The sequence below is a fragment of the Lactuca virosa genome, chromosome 5 (assembly GCF_052849685.1).
Source record: "Lactuca virosa cultivar CGN04683 chromosome 5, Lactuca_virosa_CGN04683_v6, whole genome shotgun sequence".
NCBI classification, from domain to species: domain Eukaryota; kingdom Viridiplantae; phylum Streptophyta; class Magnoliopsida; order Asterales; family Asteraceae; genus Lactuca; species Lactuca virosa.
Genome location: NC_136430.1, coordinates 438,896,063 through 438,913,816, shown reverse-complemented (window position 1 = coordinate 438,913,816; position 17,754 = coordinate 438,896,063). Strand labels below are relative to the sequence as shown.

The following is a 17,754-nucleotide window of genomic DNA, read 5'->3' as shown; positions in this document are numbered from 1 at the left end:
GATAATGTTAACAATAATAAAATGATAATATTAATAATAACAATCCCGCTGTTCAAAAAAAAATATTAATAATAACAATAATAAATAATAATGTAAAAGATGAGAAGAAAAACTAATGATAATTTTCCTCGAAAATGCGTAGGAAGTTTTGAGAAAAATTTCTGATACAACCAATATATTTAATCCTATGAATAAATTTATCGAATTGAACCCTAGGTAGGCCACCATGCCACTAGAAAATGTATGTGTCATATTTGTGGGAGTCTTGTGTTCGATACATGCTGTGGGTTTTTTTTCCTCAGAAATGCATAGAAAGTTATGAGGAAACGTGATTTAAAACCCCAACTAAGCCTTTATTTTATTGGATTATCTTTATTCTCTCAGAAATGGGTATAGGAAATTACGAGGGATTTCCCAGAAAAATTAAATTGTGAATTAAAAATGTGTGTGTAACTAGAATTTAATGACCCATGTTTGAATCATGTTTTTTTTTTTAAACAACAATATTTTTATTAAACTGACCCAGCAAGCAAGGAGCTAAACAGGGGCCACAAAAAGACAGTACAATTCATTGAAAGCAATACAATTACACAGATGCAAGAGGAGAAACATTCCAATCCTCCCAGTTACAGATTCTATTTTTACCCCTTACTTTGATTTGAGCCAAAGATACACCACTAATTTGACATTCTCAAACACTTTTGAAGGAGAGCTTGTGCACCTCTGAAACAACCTTTCATTTCTTGTTTTCCATAGAGTCCATATTAGCCCATAGCAGATGGCAGTTAGTCTCTTCCTTCTTTTCGAACACCTTCCCCATTTGTTTGCAAATTCCACTAGGTCACCAACACTTTGCACTTTTATATTGTCAATCCCACACCATCTTGATATCTTATCGCGAATCATAGTAGCATAAGAACATCCAACTATAATATGATCAACAGTCTCCGACCCGTTGATACATGATCCACATAAAGTGGAGTCGAGCTTGATACCTCTATGACCAAGTGCTTCTGCAGATGGGATGCGCCCTAGAGCAGCTCTCCAAACAAAACTAGATACCTTTATAGGAATTAGTTTACTCCACTTGATTTGTATATGTGACGTACTTGTAAGCGATTTTTGGTCGAGTTTCACCCTAAGTGAGGCAACCTTGTATATACCATCCAAATTTAGACAGCAGGATAAATAGTCCATACCAGATTGGAGCCGGGTGGGAGCAATTTCGTTTGATAGATGTTCCAGATCACTGGTTAGCCCTGCTGAAGTTGGGCATGACTTCCATCTCCATTTATAACCCGACTCATGGATTCTATCATTCACCATACAGCTTTTATGTGACTCTAGTTCGTATAAGGACGGGTATGAATTTTTTAGCTTCATCGATCCAATCATAAGTCATTCCAGAATTGTGTATTACCTCCCGATTTAATCTTCCGTCTAAAAATATCACCGAAACAGAAGCCCATTGCCTCAAGGTTGTTTTTTGTACTCGCTATGTTGTTCCATACCCGAGAAATCTTTTTCTTTGACAAAGATTCCACCGGTTTGTTTGCTAGATTGTGTATTCCATATATAACCTTGCTCCATAGAGATGAAGGTTCCGATTTCAATCTTCACCACCATTTTATCAAGAGCGCAACCTTCATAGCCCTTATAGAGCCAACACCCAATCCACCATTTTCCTTGGAATTTATTACTTTCTCCCACGAGACCCAATGAATTTTATTTTTTTCCTCGTTCCCCCCCCCCCCCCCCCCCTCTCCCACCCCCCACACACAGAAACTTTCTTCTATTTTTCTCAAGAGTGTCAATTACCCCTTTAGGCACTTTGAAAAGTGACAGGTAATAAGTTGGGAGATTCCCCAACACCGCTTTGATTAAGGTCAACTGTCCTCCAAATGATAGATTTTTTTATTTCCATATGGAAAGTTTTGCTTGAAATTTGTTGATGATTGGTTTCCAATTCTTTTTTAAGTTCATGTTGGCACCAACTGGAACTCCAAGATATAAAAACGGAAGTGAGCCCGCCTCACAGCCAAGTAAACGTGCCCACTCTGAAGTTTCCAAACTCGTTGCCCTAATGCCATATACTTTAGATTTATGAAAGTTCACTTTTAGTCCTGAAGTGACAGGAAGCACCTAAGTATACGAGCAAGATTTTTCAGATTTGATCTACACCATTCACCTACAAAGAGCGCCTCATCCACATAAAAGAGATGGGATATCAATGTACCATTGCAGGGAATTTTAACGCCTTTGAATATACCTTTCTCCGTAGCAGATTTAAGTGCCACGTTAAGCCCTTCCATCGCAATGATGAACAAGAAGGGGGAGAGGGGGTCACCTTGTCTTACTCCTTTAGTGATATCAAACTCCTTTGTTGGGGAACCGTTCACAATGACCGATGCTCGAGACGATGATAGGCAGCCACGAATCCAAGATCTCCATTTGTTCTCGAAGCCCATTTGACATAGTACTGAATCTAAATACTCCCAATTTATAGAGTCAAATGTTTTGTCAAAGTCCACCTTGAATAAGAGAATCTTTTTCTAATGCTCTTAGCCCAAGAACATATGTCATTAACAATTAGAGGCCCATCCAAGATGTTTCTGCCTTCCACGTACGCTGATTGAACCTCGCCAACGACCTTCCCAATTACTGCCTTTATTCTTGTTGCTAACATCTTGGAAATTATTTTGTAAATACAACCGATCAAGCTAATGGGGCGGTAGTCTGAAAGAGAGGATGGATATTTAGTTTTTGGTGCTAGCGTAATAAAAGAAGAATTACACCCTCTTGCTAGTGTACCACAGTCTTCAAAGTGTCGGACCGTATACATCACATCATTACAGACCGTATTCCAAATTTTTTTTATGAATTTGAAAGTTAATCCATCCGGTCCCGGGGCCTTGTCACTTCCACACGCCCACACGGCTGATTTAATTTCATCAAGGGAAAACGGAGCTTCAAGGCATATAGCATCCATCATCGATAGATTGGAAGTGTGGGTTTACAAGTTTAGGCCGAGAGATCCATCGTTCTTTTAATTTTTGTTGAAAGAAATGAAAAGCTTCGTCCTTAATGTCTTTCACTTCCGTTGCCCATCTTCCATTGATCATAAGGCCATCAATTTGGTTCTTTCTTTTATTCGTGCATGTTTTTCCTTTCAGAGTATTTATATCGGGTTTTATGTAGAAAAATCTCATTATTTTGGGAAATTTTTTAATATAGTCTTAAAAGTGTTTTTTTGAACAGAAAAGTCTCGATTGTTTAACATTTTGCCCAAATTAACGAAAAAATTATTTTTTATATTTTAACAGGAACTGATAGATTATGTGGTTTTTCCAAAATAATAGAACTTTTTTGTTCAAAAAAAAACTTTTAGGACTTTATTAAAAAATTTACCAAAATAATGGAACTTTTGCGCATAAAATTCTATTTATATCCTTCGGAAATGTGCAGAAATTTCCAAGGAAATATAAATTAAAAATAAAAAACATGTGTTTTTCATTTGTCCTTAGGAAATTGTTACACATTTGTGTTACTCCTGAATTTTCATAGGAAAACTCGAAATTCTCTCTGAACATTGTAAGAAATTGCTACACATTCGTGTTCCGCCGGTATTTTCATAGGAAAACACAGGAGCCTTTCTAGTAGTGAAAAGACAATAAATATTTTACCATACCAACATTCTATTCCAGTGTAGGGTTCTAGCAAAGTAAGCAGACCCATGGAGGTTGTGTACCATAACAAAATTAACGAATACAAATGAAAATACTCGAAGATGATCTTGGTGGGATTCACTGATTGTTGTGGTCAATTGTTGAAGTGGTTCTGAGGTAAAGATCCACTGGACACAAAAATATTGGATGTGCCAATTTTGTGAATCAATATCGCAATTTGGTGAATTGATGTTTGGGAACGATCAATTTGGAGCAACGTTGTTTAAAAGTGAATCGAATGGAATGTAGCCAAGCAATTATATATATATATATATATATATATATATATATATATATATATATATATATATATATATATATATATATATTGGCCAAGTTATTGAAGAAAAACTAGATTGATTGATGGATATGTCATTAGTATATTATCAACCTTACAAAGTAATACAAGAGGTTAATCTAACTAAAACTTACAATTTATGGTAAAGTCGACTAATCACGGATAATTGTAAAAGGGAATCCCGAACTTTACGGAAATATTATATTAAATTTGACATACAGTTTAACCAATCATTTTAATTAATTAATCAAATACCACTTAATAAAACAAAACTGTACATGCCATTTGTTATGTTACCTTTCCCTTTTTCATAACACCAAATTATTTTCAAATTAACAAGCACGGTAGTATGTTACTAACAACTTCTGAAAACAATTAATGGAGATTTTTCTATATTTTATTTCCCTCTAACCAACGGGAGTAAAACGCCAACGCTTCTTTGGGTTTGTACTCAGGTACCGTATGCCCTGATCCCTGCATCATATCAAATCTATAATCAGTTTCAAACCAACACACAAGCCCTCTCCGGTTAATACTTAATTAAATGTGTAAACTCCTCTCATCTTACACTATATCCAATTTATGCTTTAAACATGCACTATGCTTCGTTCTAGTGTCATACCGTTTTGCAAAAGAGTGTGTCTGATATATGATCGGACGTGGGACCATGTAATAAAGCAAAATTTATGCACTTGGATATGAGAAGCATTCAAATTGAACATCTTAGAACATCATTTCATTACAAGCATCTTAAATATTGAGAGATTGCATATACATTTACGTGTGACAAACCTTGACAGTAAGAAACGTGAGGTTGTTCTCGTATGCTCGTAAGTATCTGCAACAAGCAGAAATATTTCAACATAAACATACATACATATATATATATATATATATATATATATATATATATATATATATATATATATATATATATATATATATATATATATATATAAAAGTTTAACAAGGAACCATTTTAAACCACAGAACCAATGAACCATTATTTTTTCAAGTTTTAGATCTTATTATTTATCGAAAAAAAATTCTAAAAATATAGAAATTCATAACTTTTTATCTTCTTTCCATTGATATCAAATTTGATAATTTTTTTTTTGTTTTTTTTTTTTTTACTTTTTTTATCTGTTCAGATTCACAATGTGAATCTGCACTATAAATCATTAATTTTGTATAAATTCATTGTATGAATCTGCACAAATTCACAGTGTGAATAGATTTCACAGGGTGAATCTGTACAAATTCACAATGTGAATCTAAACAAATTCATAGTGTGAATCTAAACAAATCAATCTTTTTTTTTTATCAAATTTGATATCAATAGATGGAGGATAAAAAGTTATGAATATCTATATCTTTAGTTTTTTTTTGATGAAAAATTTGCTCTAAAAGTTGAAAAAATATTGGTTCCTTGGTTCTAAGGTTTAAAATGGTTCCTTGTTGAACCCTATTCTTTTTATCAATCCATCTAGGTGAAGCTTCACGTGAGTAATGGTCATGTTTTGGTATCATATTTTTTTTTGGGAAACAAAGACATACCCTGCAACTTGGCCATCGACCTTCCAACTTCTCCACTCTTCGATAACCTTGTAGCCTAACGATTGTACCCAAGCTTCAGTTCCGGTGTAAGGAACACACAAATCATGATCCCCGCTGCATGAGTATATGAAATTAATATAACTTTTTATTTTCATTATATTTTGTGTTTCCTATTTACACAAGATAAGAAAAAACAAAACAAAACAAAATATAACAAAACAAAGAAAAACATATTGTAACAAAAGTTGTTGGTGATTTTAGTGTCGTCAGACATTTTATGTAATTGGAATTAATATGTGAGTTAAAGGGCTTATTATTTGTACTATATATTATATGTTCGGTGAATGCACGGTTATTAGACTGGCCGATTATATTGTGATAATTTGTATTTTTAGCAACCAAAATTCTTCAACCTTAGTTGCAGATCATTGTCCCTCTCATCTCTTCTTCCTGTTCTACTCATTAGATCTCATCTACTACAATGTCAACTCCTCTTCATCATGTTGTTGTTACCATATCAAACATCCGAAATTATATTCCTATTGCCCTTGAAATTGAAAACGGACAATATACATATTGAGTTGAACTATTCAGAATCCATTGTCGTGCTTTCCAAGTAATCAATCATATCCTACCTCTTGCTAAAGCCACTCCCTCTTCTACCAGTGAAAAAGATGTTGTTGTCAAGATCAATGAAAAATAGTCCCACCTAGATGCGATTGTTCTGCAATGGATATATGGGACAATATCTAGGGATCTACTCATCACCATCCTCACTCTAGGAGCCACCACAACTAATGTTTGGAAAGAAATAGAGCATATCTTTATCGATAGTAAACATGCTAGAGCTCTATACCTTCAAAAAAAATTACCAACACCAAACTTAAAACTTTGCCAATATGGCTGTTTACTGTCAAGAAATCAAGAGAATTTCACACCAACTCACTGATGTGGATGCTCTTGTTGATCATCAACGTTTGGTGCTACAAATTATCGTTGGCCTTACGGATCAACACGATAGCATTGATACTTTTCTCCAACAATCTACACCGCTTCTCGACTTCTACACTACCCGATCAAAATTATGTCTTGAAGAAACCAGGAAATCTCTACAAACACCTACCAACAATGTCGTTACTACTTTATCGGTTACTACTGTCACACCGCCATCAACCCATGTCGCGGCTTCTGGCACTCATGATCGGCGTGATACCTCAGATACGCCCTAATCTCCCTAATTTCATCAGCCTCGGTCTTCGATTAGAGGCACCTCTGAAGGTTTTTATCGTAGCGGAGGCAGGGGCATGCGCGGAAAGAGTCGGGGACACGGTCGTGGGCGCGGATAATACACTCAAAAGCAACAACCACCATGGATGAACTGGAATGGAACTAGTTGGAACTCTCCATCCATTCCATACCCCACAGCTCCTCGTTATCAGTTTCACCAACCAACAACCGGTATTCTAGGTCCACCTCATGCACTTATGCTTCTTCTGAATCTTCATACACTCCAACTAATATCAAACAGGCCATGCACACGATGACACTGAATATAGACCCCAATTGGTATCTTGACACAGGTACCACCAATCACATGACAAATACCACACGTAAAATCTCAACTTATGTCAATAATAGTTGACCGAATCGTATTGTCGTTGGTAATGGTTTACATATATCGATCCATTGTTCTGGATACACCATACTTCAACCTCCCTTCCCACCTCTCAAACTCTCAAATATTTTGAATGCTACTAACCTCATTAAAAACCTTTTGTTTGTCCGTCGCCTTACCACTGATAATTTTGTTACTATTGAATTTGACCATTTTGGATGTCTTGTGAAGGATTACTAGACGCAGATTCCTATCCTCCGATGTGATAGCACCGAAGATTTCTACCCTCTTTTACTGCCAAATACACAACTCACCAGTTCTTCCACATTTGCTGCTTTGTCACAAGATCTTTGGTATCATCGCTTGGAACATCCTGAATCATCTTTACGTGTTTTAAATAAAAACAATTTTATTTATGAATAAACATATTTGTCAGTCTTGTGTATTTAGTGAACATAAAAGGCTACCATTTTATGCTTCTACATCCCTTACATCTTTACCTTTTGATATTGTTCATAGTGATCTATGGACCTCACCAGTTCTTAGCTCGGGAGGTCACCGTTATTACGTGTTGATTATTGATGATTACATTATTTATTTATGGACTTACCCACTATCCAACAAATCAAAAGTCTTTTCTGTTTTTCTCAACTTCCATAACCACATAACCACTCAATTTGAACATTCCATAAAATGTTTCTAGTGTGACAATGGCATCGAATATAACAATCGATCCTTTCATAGCTTTCGCACTACTAATGGCATGCAGTTTTGTTTTTCTTGTCCTCACACATCGCCTCAGAATGGAAAAGCGGAACGAACCATTCGCACCATCAATAACATGGTTCGCACCCTCCTTGCTCATACATCTCTCCCTACCACCTTTTGACACCATGCCCTTCAAATGGAAACTTATATTCTCAATATTCTTCCCCACAAAACAAAACACTATTCTACTCCTATTTTCCTTTTTTTTTCACAAACACCCCACTTATGATCACCTTAAAGTTTTTGGTTGCCTATGCTATCCTCTCACACCTTCCACCCCCATTCATAAACTTGCAAACCGATCCTCTCCTTGTATCTTCCTTGGATACCCCACCAATCACAGGGGGTATAAATGCTACGATCTTTCCTCTCGCAAGATCATAATATCCTGACATGTTGTATTCGATGAAAATGTTTTCCCTTTTGATAAACTTCACTCGTCCCCTCATGTCTATGATTTCCTTCAACACTTACTCACAATCGAACCACATCCAACGATCTGGGATTTGAATAACTATCCTACAGGTCAAAGATCTCCTGTCTCCACCCCAACATCTCCCAGCTCTTCTCAGAATACCAAGTCAAGTAGCCCCACACCCACCTCCCCAAAGACTCCGCCACCTACAAATTCCACTATTACCGTCGACACACCACCTCTCATCCATACTTACTGTCGTCGCCGAAAAACCAACACTCAACAGAATATCCCATCACCTCCTACTACCAATGCCTAACTACCCACTCATATTCCAAATCCGCCACCTCCACCTCCACCACCTTGCATATTTACCACCTGGATTATGCTCGACATCACTAAACCAAAACAACCTTTATCCTTACATACTTCTACCATCACCACCATTGCTCCACTCCCACACAACCTCGTTGATGCACTATCTATACCTGAGTAGAACCATGCCATTACTGACGATTTTAACGCTCTTATTGATAATAATACTTGGAATTTAGTACCTCGTCGCTCTAACATGAACATTATTCGATGTATGTGGATTTTTAAACATAAAATAAAGGCTGATGGTTCCCTAGAGCGCTATAAAGCGTGTTTGGTTTGTGATGGAAGGTCTCAACAGGTGGGTGTCGATTGCGAGGAAACTTTCAGCCCAGTCGATAAACCGGCTACCATCCAGACGGTTCTCAGCATTGCTTTATACAAAAAGTGGGCAATCAACCAACTCGACGTCAAAAATGCCTTCCTTCACGGGCACCTCTCTGAGATGGTTTTTATGCATCAGCCCCTTGGCTTTCGAGATTCCATATTTCCGAATTATGTTTGCAGATTAAAGTGGTCCTTATACGGCTTGAAACAAGCACCTCGCGCATGGTACCAACGTTTCACAGACACGTTACTACACTTGGTTTTCGACATAGCACATGTGATCACTCTCTATTTTTCTACAGCCACGACACCAACACTGCTTATCTCCTCTTATATGTAGACGATATCATCTTCACCGTCTTCTTTGGTTCTTCGCTAACAACTTATATCATGCCTTTCGTCTGAGTTTGCTATGAAGGACTTAGGTTCCTTACATTACTTCCTTGGCATCTCGGTCAAACATGATGCTACCAACATGTTCTTGTCTCAAGCAAAATATGCTTTAGAAATAATAGCACGGGCCAAAATGGGAGATTACAACCTGGTACACACGCCGGTAGACACAACCGAAAAACTAAGTAGTGAAGCAGATGACTTAATTGACGATCCGACTACCTACTGAAGCCTTGTTGGGGCTCTTCAATACTTAACATTCACCAATAAACTATATATCTTACGTTGTCCAGAAAGTTTGCATGCACATGCATGCACCTCGATCTGCCCACTGGAACACTCTAAAATGCATCATTTGATACGTTAAGGGCACAATGCATATGAGGTTATACATGAGTGCCAGTTCACCAACCAACCTTATGTCATACACTGATGCAAATCGGGCAGATTGCTCGGACACCCATCGTTCTACCTCATGCTACTATGTTTACTTGGGGGACAACTTGATTTTCTGGTCATCCAAATGTCAAACAACTATTTCTCGATCTAGCGCTGAGGCGGAATACAAAGGGGTTGCTAATGTAGTCGCTGAAATTTTTTGGATACATAATATGCTTTTAGAGCTTGGTCTACCACCTTGACACACATCTTTGGTCTATTATGATAATGTAAGCACCATTTATTTATCTTAAAATCCGATTCAACACCAACGTACCAAGCACATTGAGATCGATATTCATTTAGTTCGGGAGAAAGTTCAAAGAGGGCAGATTCGAGTGTTATATGTACCCTCAATATATCAGTTCGCCGACATTTTTACAAAAGGCCTACCTCGTGTCCTATTCGGTGATTTTTGTTCCAGTCTAACCATTCGTCAACCTCCTCCTTAGACTAGGTATATTAGACTAGCCGATTATATTGTGATAATTTGTATTTTAAAGGTTCTCAAGTGTAAATATTGTAGCCTGTTTATATTCACGTGAATGAGAGGGAAATGGGGGATTTTTGGTTTGGTTCTATTAGGGGTGCATGCATATATAAGATCGAATTATAAGCCGGTACAATAAAATGGCAGGGGTCAAGAAGGTTGCGCCCCCTTGTGGAATCCTAGGGACACTGCCCCAAAAGGTATTCGGAAGTTTGAATTAGTTTAATAGTGGAAAATCCTAGTTCTAGTGGGTAATTAGGGTAATATTAACAAATCTCGTCAGTTTTGGAAACCATTTATTATGCCATTAATTCGTGATTTGTTTAATTTATTTGAAGACGGAAACCCTAATTTGTCAAAGTATAAATACGACTCCTCTATTGAACCATCATTAATCTCTTCTTAGCCCTCTCTCTTCTATAACAAACTCAAAATTCGTCTAGCAATTTGGTTTGTGTTTTTATGTCTGGATTCACAAGTGTTATTTTTATTATCCTAGACTAGATTTCTTGTAACCATGGCATAGGGTGAAAATATCAGTTCTGAAAGTGATCTTACGCGATCCATATCGAATTCGGTTCTCCACCATCATCCTACTGTTTACCCAACAAAAGCATCATAAGATTGCAATATATAAAGAAGGGTGTACCTGAAAATAAGAGCGCGATAACCCCGAGCGATGATTTTTGTGTGGTACTTGATCATGCTTCCCATGTTTTGATGATATCTGATCCTACCCGTACATGGCTCCCACTCTCCGGCCTCACTAATCTGAAGTATTCGTTTAACTTCACAATTTGTTGAAAATTCCATCTTCATAATCTTACTATAAATAGAAACCTATTTTATCTTACCGGGTCGGCATGAATTGCCTTCCGAACTTCTTTTTTGTTTAGCCATATTTTTGCCACATTACGGTCCTACAAAAAAATAGAAACAATTTGTCCTATCAAAACCCAACAAATGTTTTAAGTTTCTACAACCCAAAATAAAAAATAAATAAATTAATAAATTAAAAAAAAAGCCAATCGGTCACTCTATCCAAGAAGAATATAATATTTGACTTTAAGGTTGCATTCGTTATAAGAGAGAAGATCGGGCATCTTTATATTTATGTTTTTGATGTTGAGGTTAAGGGGTGCATTTATGTATTTTGTCGAGAGTGATTCCATTCGGTGGCGAATCCAAAATAGAAAACACATGGTTCCCTAACTAAGTGCAACCGAATTGGTTCAAGATAAAACCATATTTAATCAAAAAAATAACTGGTTCAACATGTATAAAAACTAGTGGTCAAAAGACTTATCCCAAACTGCTCATATAATAAAGTTTGACTAACTCCAACTTAAACTTGGAGTAAAGTCATGCCTCAACAAACTTCATAGAGTGGAAATGTGAAAAAGGCAACAGCTATTTATAATGGAAACCCCCACCACTTTCTTCTTGGAGCCGATGTGGGGCTCTTTCCTACCACTAAATATATTATGTCTTTTATTGTCTATGGTCTATACCTTTCTTTTCCATCATTTTTCTCCCAATATTATAAGATAGGTCCTAAAAATTTTCTATATAAATTGGAAATTTAGTTCAAAAAATTAGGTGGGTCCTGGACCACCTTCTCCATACTTGGATTCTCCCTTGAGCAAGGTTTTAAAAACCGGTTTTTTAGTTGAACCGGTATGGTGACCGGTTCCCGGTTCAACCGGTCCAACCGGTTCGACCGCCAGTAAAACGGTTTCAATATTTTTCATGTTTTTTCCTATTTTCTTACACATACATACATATATAAATCATGAATTTGATGTTTACAAGTTCAAACATTAAAAATTCACATAAAAATAAGTTGTAGATGAATCCAAATACATTAAAATAACACATAACCATAAGTTTTAATGTTTTACATCAATCCATATACGTCAAAAAGAAAATAAAATATGATAACAAAACAAAATATAGTTTTAGATGAATATAAACACATTAAAAACTTTTTAACATTTATCATATGTTTTTATTTAGAGAAAACTAAATAGATTTGAAAAAAAAATCACCAAAGTTTATTATGTAAATGGTTTTTTATGTGTTTTTATTCGGTTTAACCGGTTCAACCAGTTTATTTTGACCGGTTCAACCGGGTTTTTCTAAAAACCGGCCGGTTCAATCCGGTTCAAAAATCAACATAAAACTGGTGATAATTGAACCGCTTCCTCCTCCGGTTCCCGGTCCAACCGGTTCGACCGGCCGGTTCAAACCGGTTTTTAAAACATTGCCCTTGAGCCCTTCGTCCCACCTTTTTGAACGGGACAATAAATTTCAATTTTCGTATAATATACATCATTCCAAATCCAATACGAGTCAAGCATACTATAACGTTTTTCTGCCTTGACATGTCATATACTCATATGTAATAAAGGGGGCCCAATAAAAGCAGTTGACTAGTAAAAAAATACCCAAAATGCCCCGTCAATAAAACAAACGACAAATATTTTGTGATGATCAGTGTGACAGAAAATAAATAAGAAATAGTCATTATGTTTTGAAATGACTTACTTGACATGGGACACCTCGTGTGCTGTTGAGAAGTACTGTATTGTTGAGAAGCTCTGGCCAAGAAGGCACATAACCAGGCTTCACCGGAGCTTTAAAAGGCCAAGCACGCCCAAACATTCTGGTTCGCACAGGAAAGGGTGTATCGGTCTCACCCAATTTCCTAAAGCTCATGGGCAATTTAGTATTTTCATGTCTAATCATACTTTTATCGTGAAAGCACTTGCTGAGAATGTTATATATGTTTAAACCGTCAAAATGCTGGATGTAGGTGTACAAATCCAAGGTAAGCAAGTGTGTCACACAATAGTAAATTTTGGAAAAATAAAGAACAATTAATTACTTGGTCAACGAAGTCAAGCTTCATTTCGCATTTTAGGCTTGGAGGTTTGTAAAATATCCCTTTACACTCCTTGTTAACATCCTGCACGTGTTTAGGGTCAAGTTATGCCAACAACCGTTTAAAAAACCAACTGCGGATGTCAAATATGCAAAATAAATCCATATCAATTTTGAAACTAAAACGTGATAGATTTGACCTGAAAAGTCAAAGTGTTCATTGTTGGAACGGAGGAATATGATAGGAAGCTCGTACTACCTGAAACATTTCCTCCGAAATGAGTCCCATCCCTCGGGCAAACGGTACAAAAGCATTGCCATCAAACGCATCATCACAAACTCCATTTCCGATAATGTAACCCTGTGTTCTAATAAATTTAGATCACAGAAAATTGTTGTGCGTGCACACACACACACACACACACACACACACACACACACACACACACATATATATATATATATATATATATATATATATATATATATATATATATATATATATATATATATATATATATATATATATATATCACAAAGTTGATAATTGAGGATGCACCTTGAAGTTGAGAATGGGTTTATCACCAGCATCAAGTCCTGAAGAATATCGAGGAGGGCGTTATCGTAATTTACTCAGAATCATGTTTGTTTGGGTTTAAGAGAGATAGTTAGTTACCCTTGATCACTTGATCACAAAGTGTAGGGATGTAAATTCCAGCAAATGACTCACCGGCGATGAAAAAGGGATTTGAAAGGTATTCGGGATATATCTTGAACCACTACATTCATACAAAAAAAGAAATTAAAATATGTTAATATTTCAAAATAGATGTGTTTAGTGATAAGCTTTTTTGTTTCTTTAATTTTAAAAATACCTCAAGGAGAAATTTGTGAGAGTCTGAAGCCGTTATTGTATCGCTGGTGATGTAGTCAGTTTTAGTATTGGAGTAAGACAATCCAACTCCAACAGGAGAGTCCAAAAATATCATATTCGAGATCTGAGCAAATGCAAATATGAATGGCAACCAAAATTATAATTCTTACTATTTATCAACTTTATGTAATTAGTAATATTATCAATGTCTAAATACCAGAAATTAATAACAATGCTATTTTATATATTTTTGTCTTATAGCATCCCACGTTCATATCTTTCTGTTGTAGCAACATTTTTTTCTTATGTAGGCTTTGTACCATGAAAAATCTACCCAACTATAGCATTGTACTTTCAATTTTTTTTCAAATCAGAACAATGTACTATGAAATATCTAACCAATTGTAGTAGTGAAAATTTCCTTGTATTTGGATAACGATGCTATAATTGGATAGATTTTTATAATACAATGTTGTGACAGGAAGAAAATAAAATTAGGATGCTATTATTAAAAAAATCAAAGGAAGTAGGTTGCTATTTCATGCATTTAACCCCATTATCAAATTAGTTTTGATGAAGTAAAAAACATTGGTATTTATAAACCTTGTTCCATGCATATGGATTGAGATGAAGCTTCGGCATGCGCATGCCTCCAGTTTTCTCAAATTTAAACGGACCTACAACACAACATATATATATATATATATATATATATATATATATATATATATATATATATATATATTAGACTGCTAAATCCAAGAACCACTCATATGTCAATAGTCAATTTATAAATTAATACTTGCTATAGTTTGTATGTTTGACCGTTAAAGTCAACAATAGTTCATGGAATTAAGTTGAGTACAAATTCAGCCTCTTGGATCATGCCATAAAGAGTCAACTCTGTAGATCAATCTGAAAAGTCCACCTTGTGGCTTAAATTCTCTCACAGATAGACACAGGATTCTAATAAACCAGTGAAGAAAAGTGAAGTATATACCATGTTCAAAAACAAACCCATCAAAACTGGAGCAACCAGGGCCACCATTGAGCCAAAGAACCACTGGATCCTTAGAAGGATCTCTTTCTGAAAGCACATAATAATAGAATAATTTCTTGCCATGGTCTACATCTAATGTCACATACCTGTAAACCCATCAAATATTATGATAAACAAACAAAAATCCATCAAGAAAGCTCAACTATTTTCTTAATAAGAGAGAGAAAAAAAAAAAAAAAAAAAAAAGCAAACATTAAGCGTACCCAGCATAGTGTTTGGAGGGTATAATGCCACTGAAACCAGGAAGTGAAGAAATTATGGCATTCTCAGGGGCGGATTGTGCCAAGAAATTGGTAAATGAGAGATAAATAGATAAGAATAGGTAGATTGAGTTCATTACCTTAATCATGTTAAGATTCTTAATTTTGTAATTTCGAGACAGAAAAGGGGGAAAGATTCTTAGAATCAGTTTTAAAGTTTTGTGGGGAACTTTCTCTATTCACACAAAGGCAGCCCCCCAATTTTCAGGAACCAAGTTGACAAGTATATTATTATTATTACGATTTTCAGAAAAAAAAATATTTGATATCGTTTTTATTATTCAAATGAAATTACCTATATTGCAACATCCTTGATTTTCCCATGAGTTGATTTACATAGATATAAATTATACAGTAAGAGTATGTGAGGTCTGATATGAATGGTGATCAAGCAATATGCTCTAGGACACAAACGCTAAAGAGATTGGGGATGCATGATCATGTTAGGTTGAATCCAACCACGATATTAAAATGAAGCCATTTAGTGTTAGCTTTAGTTGGAGCATTGTGGTTAAGACTTATGTAACAAGTGGAATAGTATTTGGTGTTGCTTAGATACATACATGTTGCAAGTCCATGAGATAGCTAGGTGTACGTTGTTCTTGGCTCTTACACGTCTAGAAAGGATGTTTGATTATATGCTTTAGATCATATGACTTACACTTATTACGTGTTGTGATTGGTTGAGGTGTAGTGCTTTATGTTGCATTCAAGAGATATTATATTACACTTGCATCCAATCAAAAACTGTTTCACGATGCGTATGCTATTCTCACTGGGCTTTTTAAAGCCTAACCCATGTATTTTGTGTCAGGTTCAAAGAAGTAAGAGGCGAGCTTGTCATATGGTTAGAGACTCAGCTTTAAGAAGACTTGATGATGAAGATTGTAGTAGCACCCTAGCTTATGATTGTTTTGGTTTATTTCTAGTTTGGGACTTGTGCATGCTTATGAGGTTATTTTACATATTATGTTGGACCTTGAGTTGCTATTTCCATACATTTTTACAGGGTGTTTGTTTCAGTGCACTGGACATTACACAACATATCTATATGAATGATTCAGGGACCTCAATGATTTCGATGTTCTAAATGAAAACATACTGTTTAGTTAAGCCTCTGATTGTGTTGAACAATGAAAATGACAAAAAATACCCTTGTAACATAAAAGACATAATTTTGTCCTTTTACATCAGATGTGTTTATTAATGATGAATTCCATTGACTATCATAAAGAATGATCAAATACATCAAAATCTAGAGAATCTAAGAACAAAAAACGGCCTTCTAATAAGAATTCTTCCATTCACATTTACCGGGTCTGATGAACATCAAAGCATAACAGATCATCCACAGAATTCTTCAAACAATGGCCTTCAATTTAGAAAACAAAAAGTATGAATGAATCATTACAAAGATATATAAACATAATCGAACAAAAGATCAAGCATGTGAAATTAGTAGCAAATTCCAAGGGTAAAAATGAAATTACCATTTCTAAATGCCATTATCAAAATGTGAATCCAATATTCAAATTAAATTAAAGTTTCAAAAGTTTATCAAATTAAAAGTAATATTGTGCAGACAAATCGAAGTAAAATCAAAGTTTCAAAAGTTATCAAACTAAGGAGAAACCAAGCTCTCAACAAAGGTATATGGTTCAAAGACATTCATTGAAGTTCTGAACCTGACGTTGGACAATTCTTGGAATAATACACAACCAATTTCGATCCTAATTGCAGCAAAACTTTCCCATCATTTAAAATACACAAAAGGCACATAAAATTGATACCACTCAGGATCAGTAAAATATGGGTTAGAAACCAATTTAGTCCAAGAATCTTTCATCCGGTAAACCTTCGTCGATTTCATATTTGAAAGTTTGAAAATCGATTTCAGATTTCAAATTCAGTGACCAGAAAATCGATTTCAGAGATGAGCAAAGAAACTTACCGATTTGCCAGAGGAGGGGCGACGCTGGCGGAAAGGCGGCCCTTGGAAGATTGGCCGGAGGTGGGTGTCGCTGGAGAGAAACGTTGACTGGCGGTGGTGGTGGAGATGTATTGCGGTGGTTGTATGGATTTATGTGATTAAATAATACATATGGTGATAATACATATGGTGATTGTTGTGTATAGTCATTGGTTTCCACATATAAATTTTGTATTTTTAGTTAAGGTAAAAAAACTCATTGGTTTGATGGTTTCGAAATACAGATGTATGAAAATAAGAGTATTATAAATAATGCGAAATCTCCAATACTGATAATGAATGTGTA

At 35.6% G+C, this 17,754-nt stretch overlaps 2 protein-coding genes and 1 long non-coding RNA gene across 3 annotated transcripts; all 3 read right to left on the bottom strand.

Annotated features, from left to right (window-relative positions):
* Positions 1 to 648: 648 nt before the first annotated feature.
* Positions 649 to 1,326, bottom strand: LOC145114220 (uncharacterized). Its single transcript, XM_079050224.1, has one exon. The coding sequence runs from the start codon at positions 1,324 to 1,326 to the stop codon at positions 649 to 651; it is 678 nt and encodes a 225-aa protein (XP_078906350.1).
* Positions 1,327 to 4,253: 2,927 nt separating this feature from the next.
* LOC145113859 (serine carboxypeptidase-like 20) lies at positions 4,254 to 15,602 on the bottom strand. Its single transcript, XM_079049908.1, has 14 exons — positions 15,422 to 15,602; positions 15,159 to 15,304; positions 14,762 to 14,835; positions 14,160 to 14,282; positions 13,961 to 14,063; positions 13,844 to 13,881; positions 13,544 to 13,645; positions 13,289 to 13,369; positions 12,949 to 13,206; positions 11,256 to 11,321; positions 11,051 to 11,172; positions 5,581 to 5,694; positions 4,816 to 4,861; positions 4,254 to 4,497 (listed from the first exon to the last, which is right to left on the bottom strand). Exons 1-14 carry the CDS (start codon positions 15,565 to 15,567, stop codon positions 4,414 to 4,416), a joined length of 1,503 nt encoding a protein of 500 aa, XP_078906034.1. The 5' UTR covers positions 15,568 to 15,602; the 3' UTR covers positions 4,254 to 4,413.
* A 1,016-nt stretch (positions 15,603 to 16,618) lies between these two features.
* Positions 16,619 to 17,671, bottom strand: LOC145113862 (uncharacterized). Its single transcript, XR_013710888.1, has 2 exons — positions 17,430 to 17,671; positions 16,619 to 16,850 (listed from the first exon to the last, which is right to left on the bottom strand). It is a non-coding gene; the product is annotated as an uncharacterized LOC145113862 (long non-coding RNA).
* Between the last annotated feature and the right edge of the window lie 83 nt (positions 17,672 to 17,754).

Coding starts and splice junctions, on each gene's coding strand:
- LOC145113859 (XM_079049908.1), bottom strand. CDS start 15,567: ATGATTAAGGTAATGAACTCAATCTACCTATTCTTATCTATTTATCTC. Junction 14,283..14,761: donor ATCCATATGCATGGAACAAG/GTTTATAAATAC, acceptor GCATTTGCTCAG/ATCTCGAATATGATATTTTT. Junction 5,695..11,050: donor TATCGCGCTCTTATTTTCAG/GTACACCCTTCT, acceptor ATACTCATGCAG/CGGGGATCATGATTTGTGTG.
- LOC145114220 (XM_079050224.1), bottom strand. CDS start 1,326: ATGGTGAATGATAGAATCCATGAGTCGGGTTATAAATGGAGATGGAAG.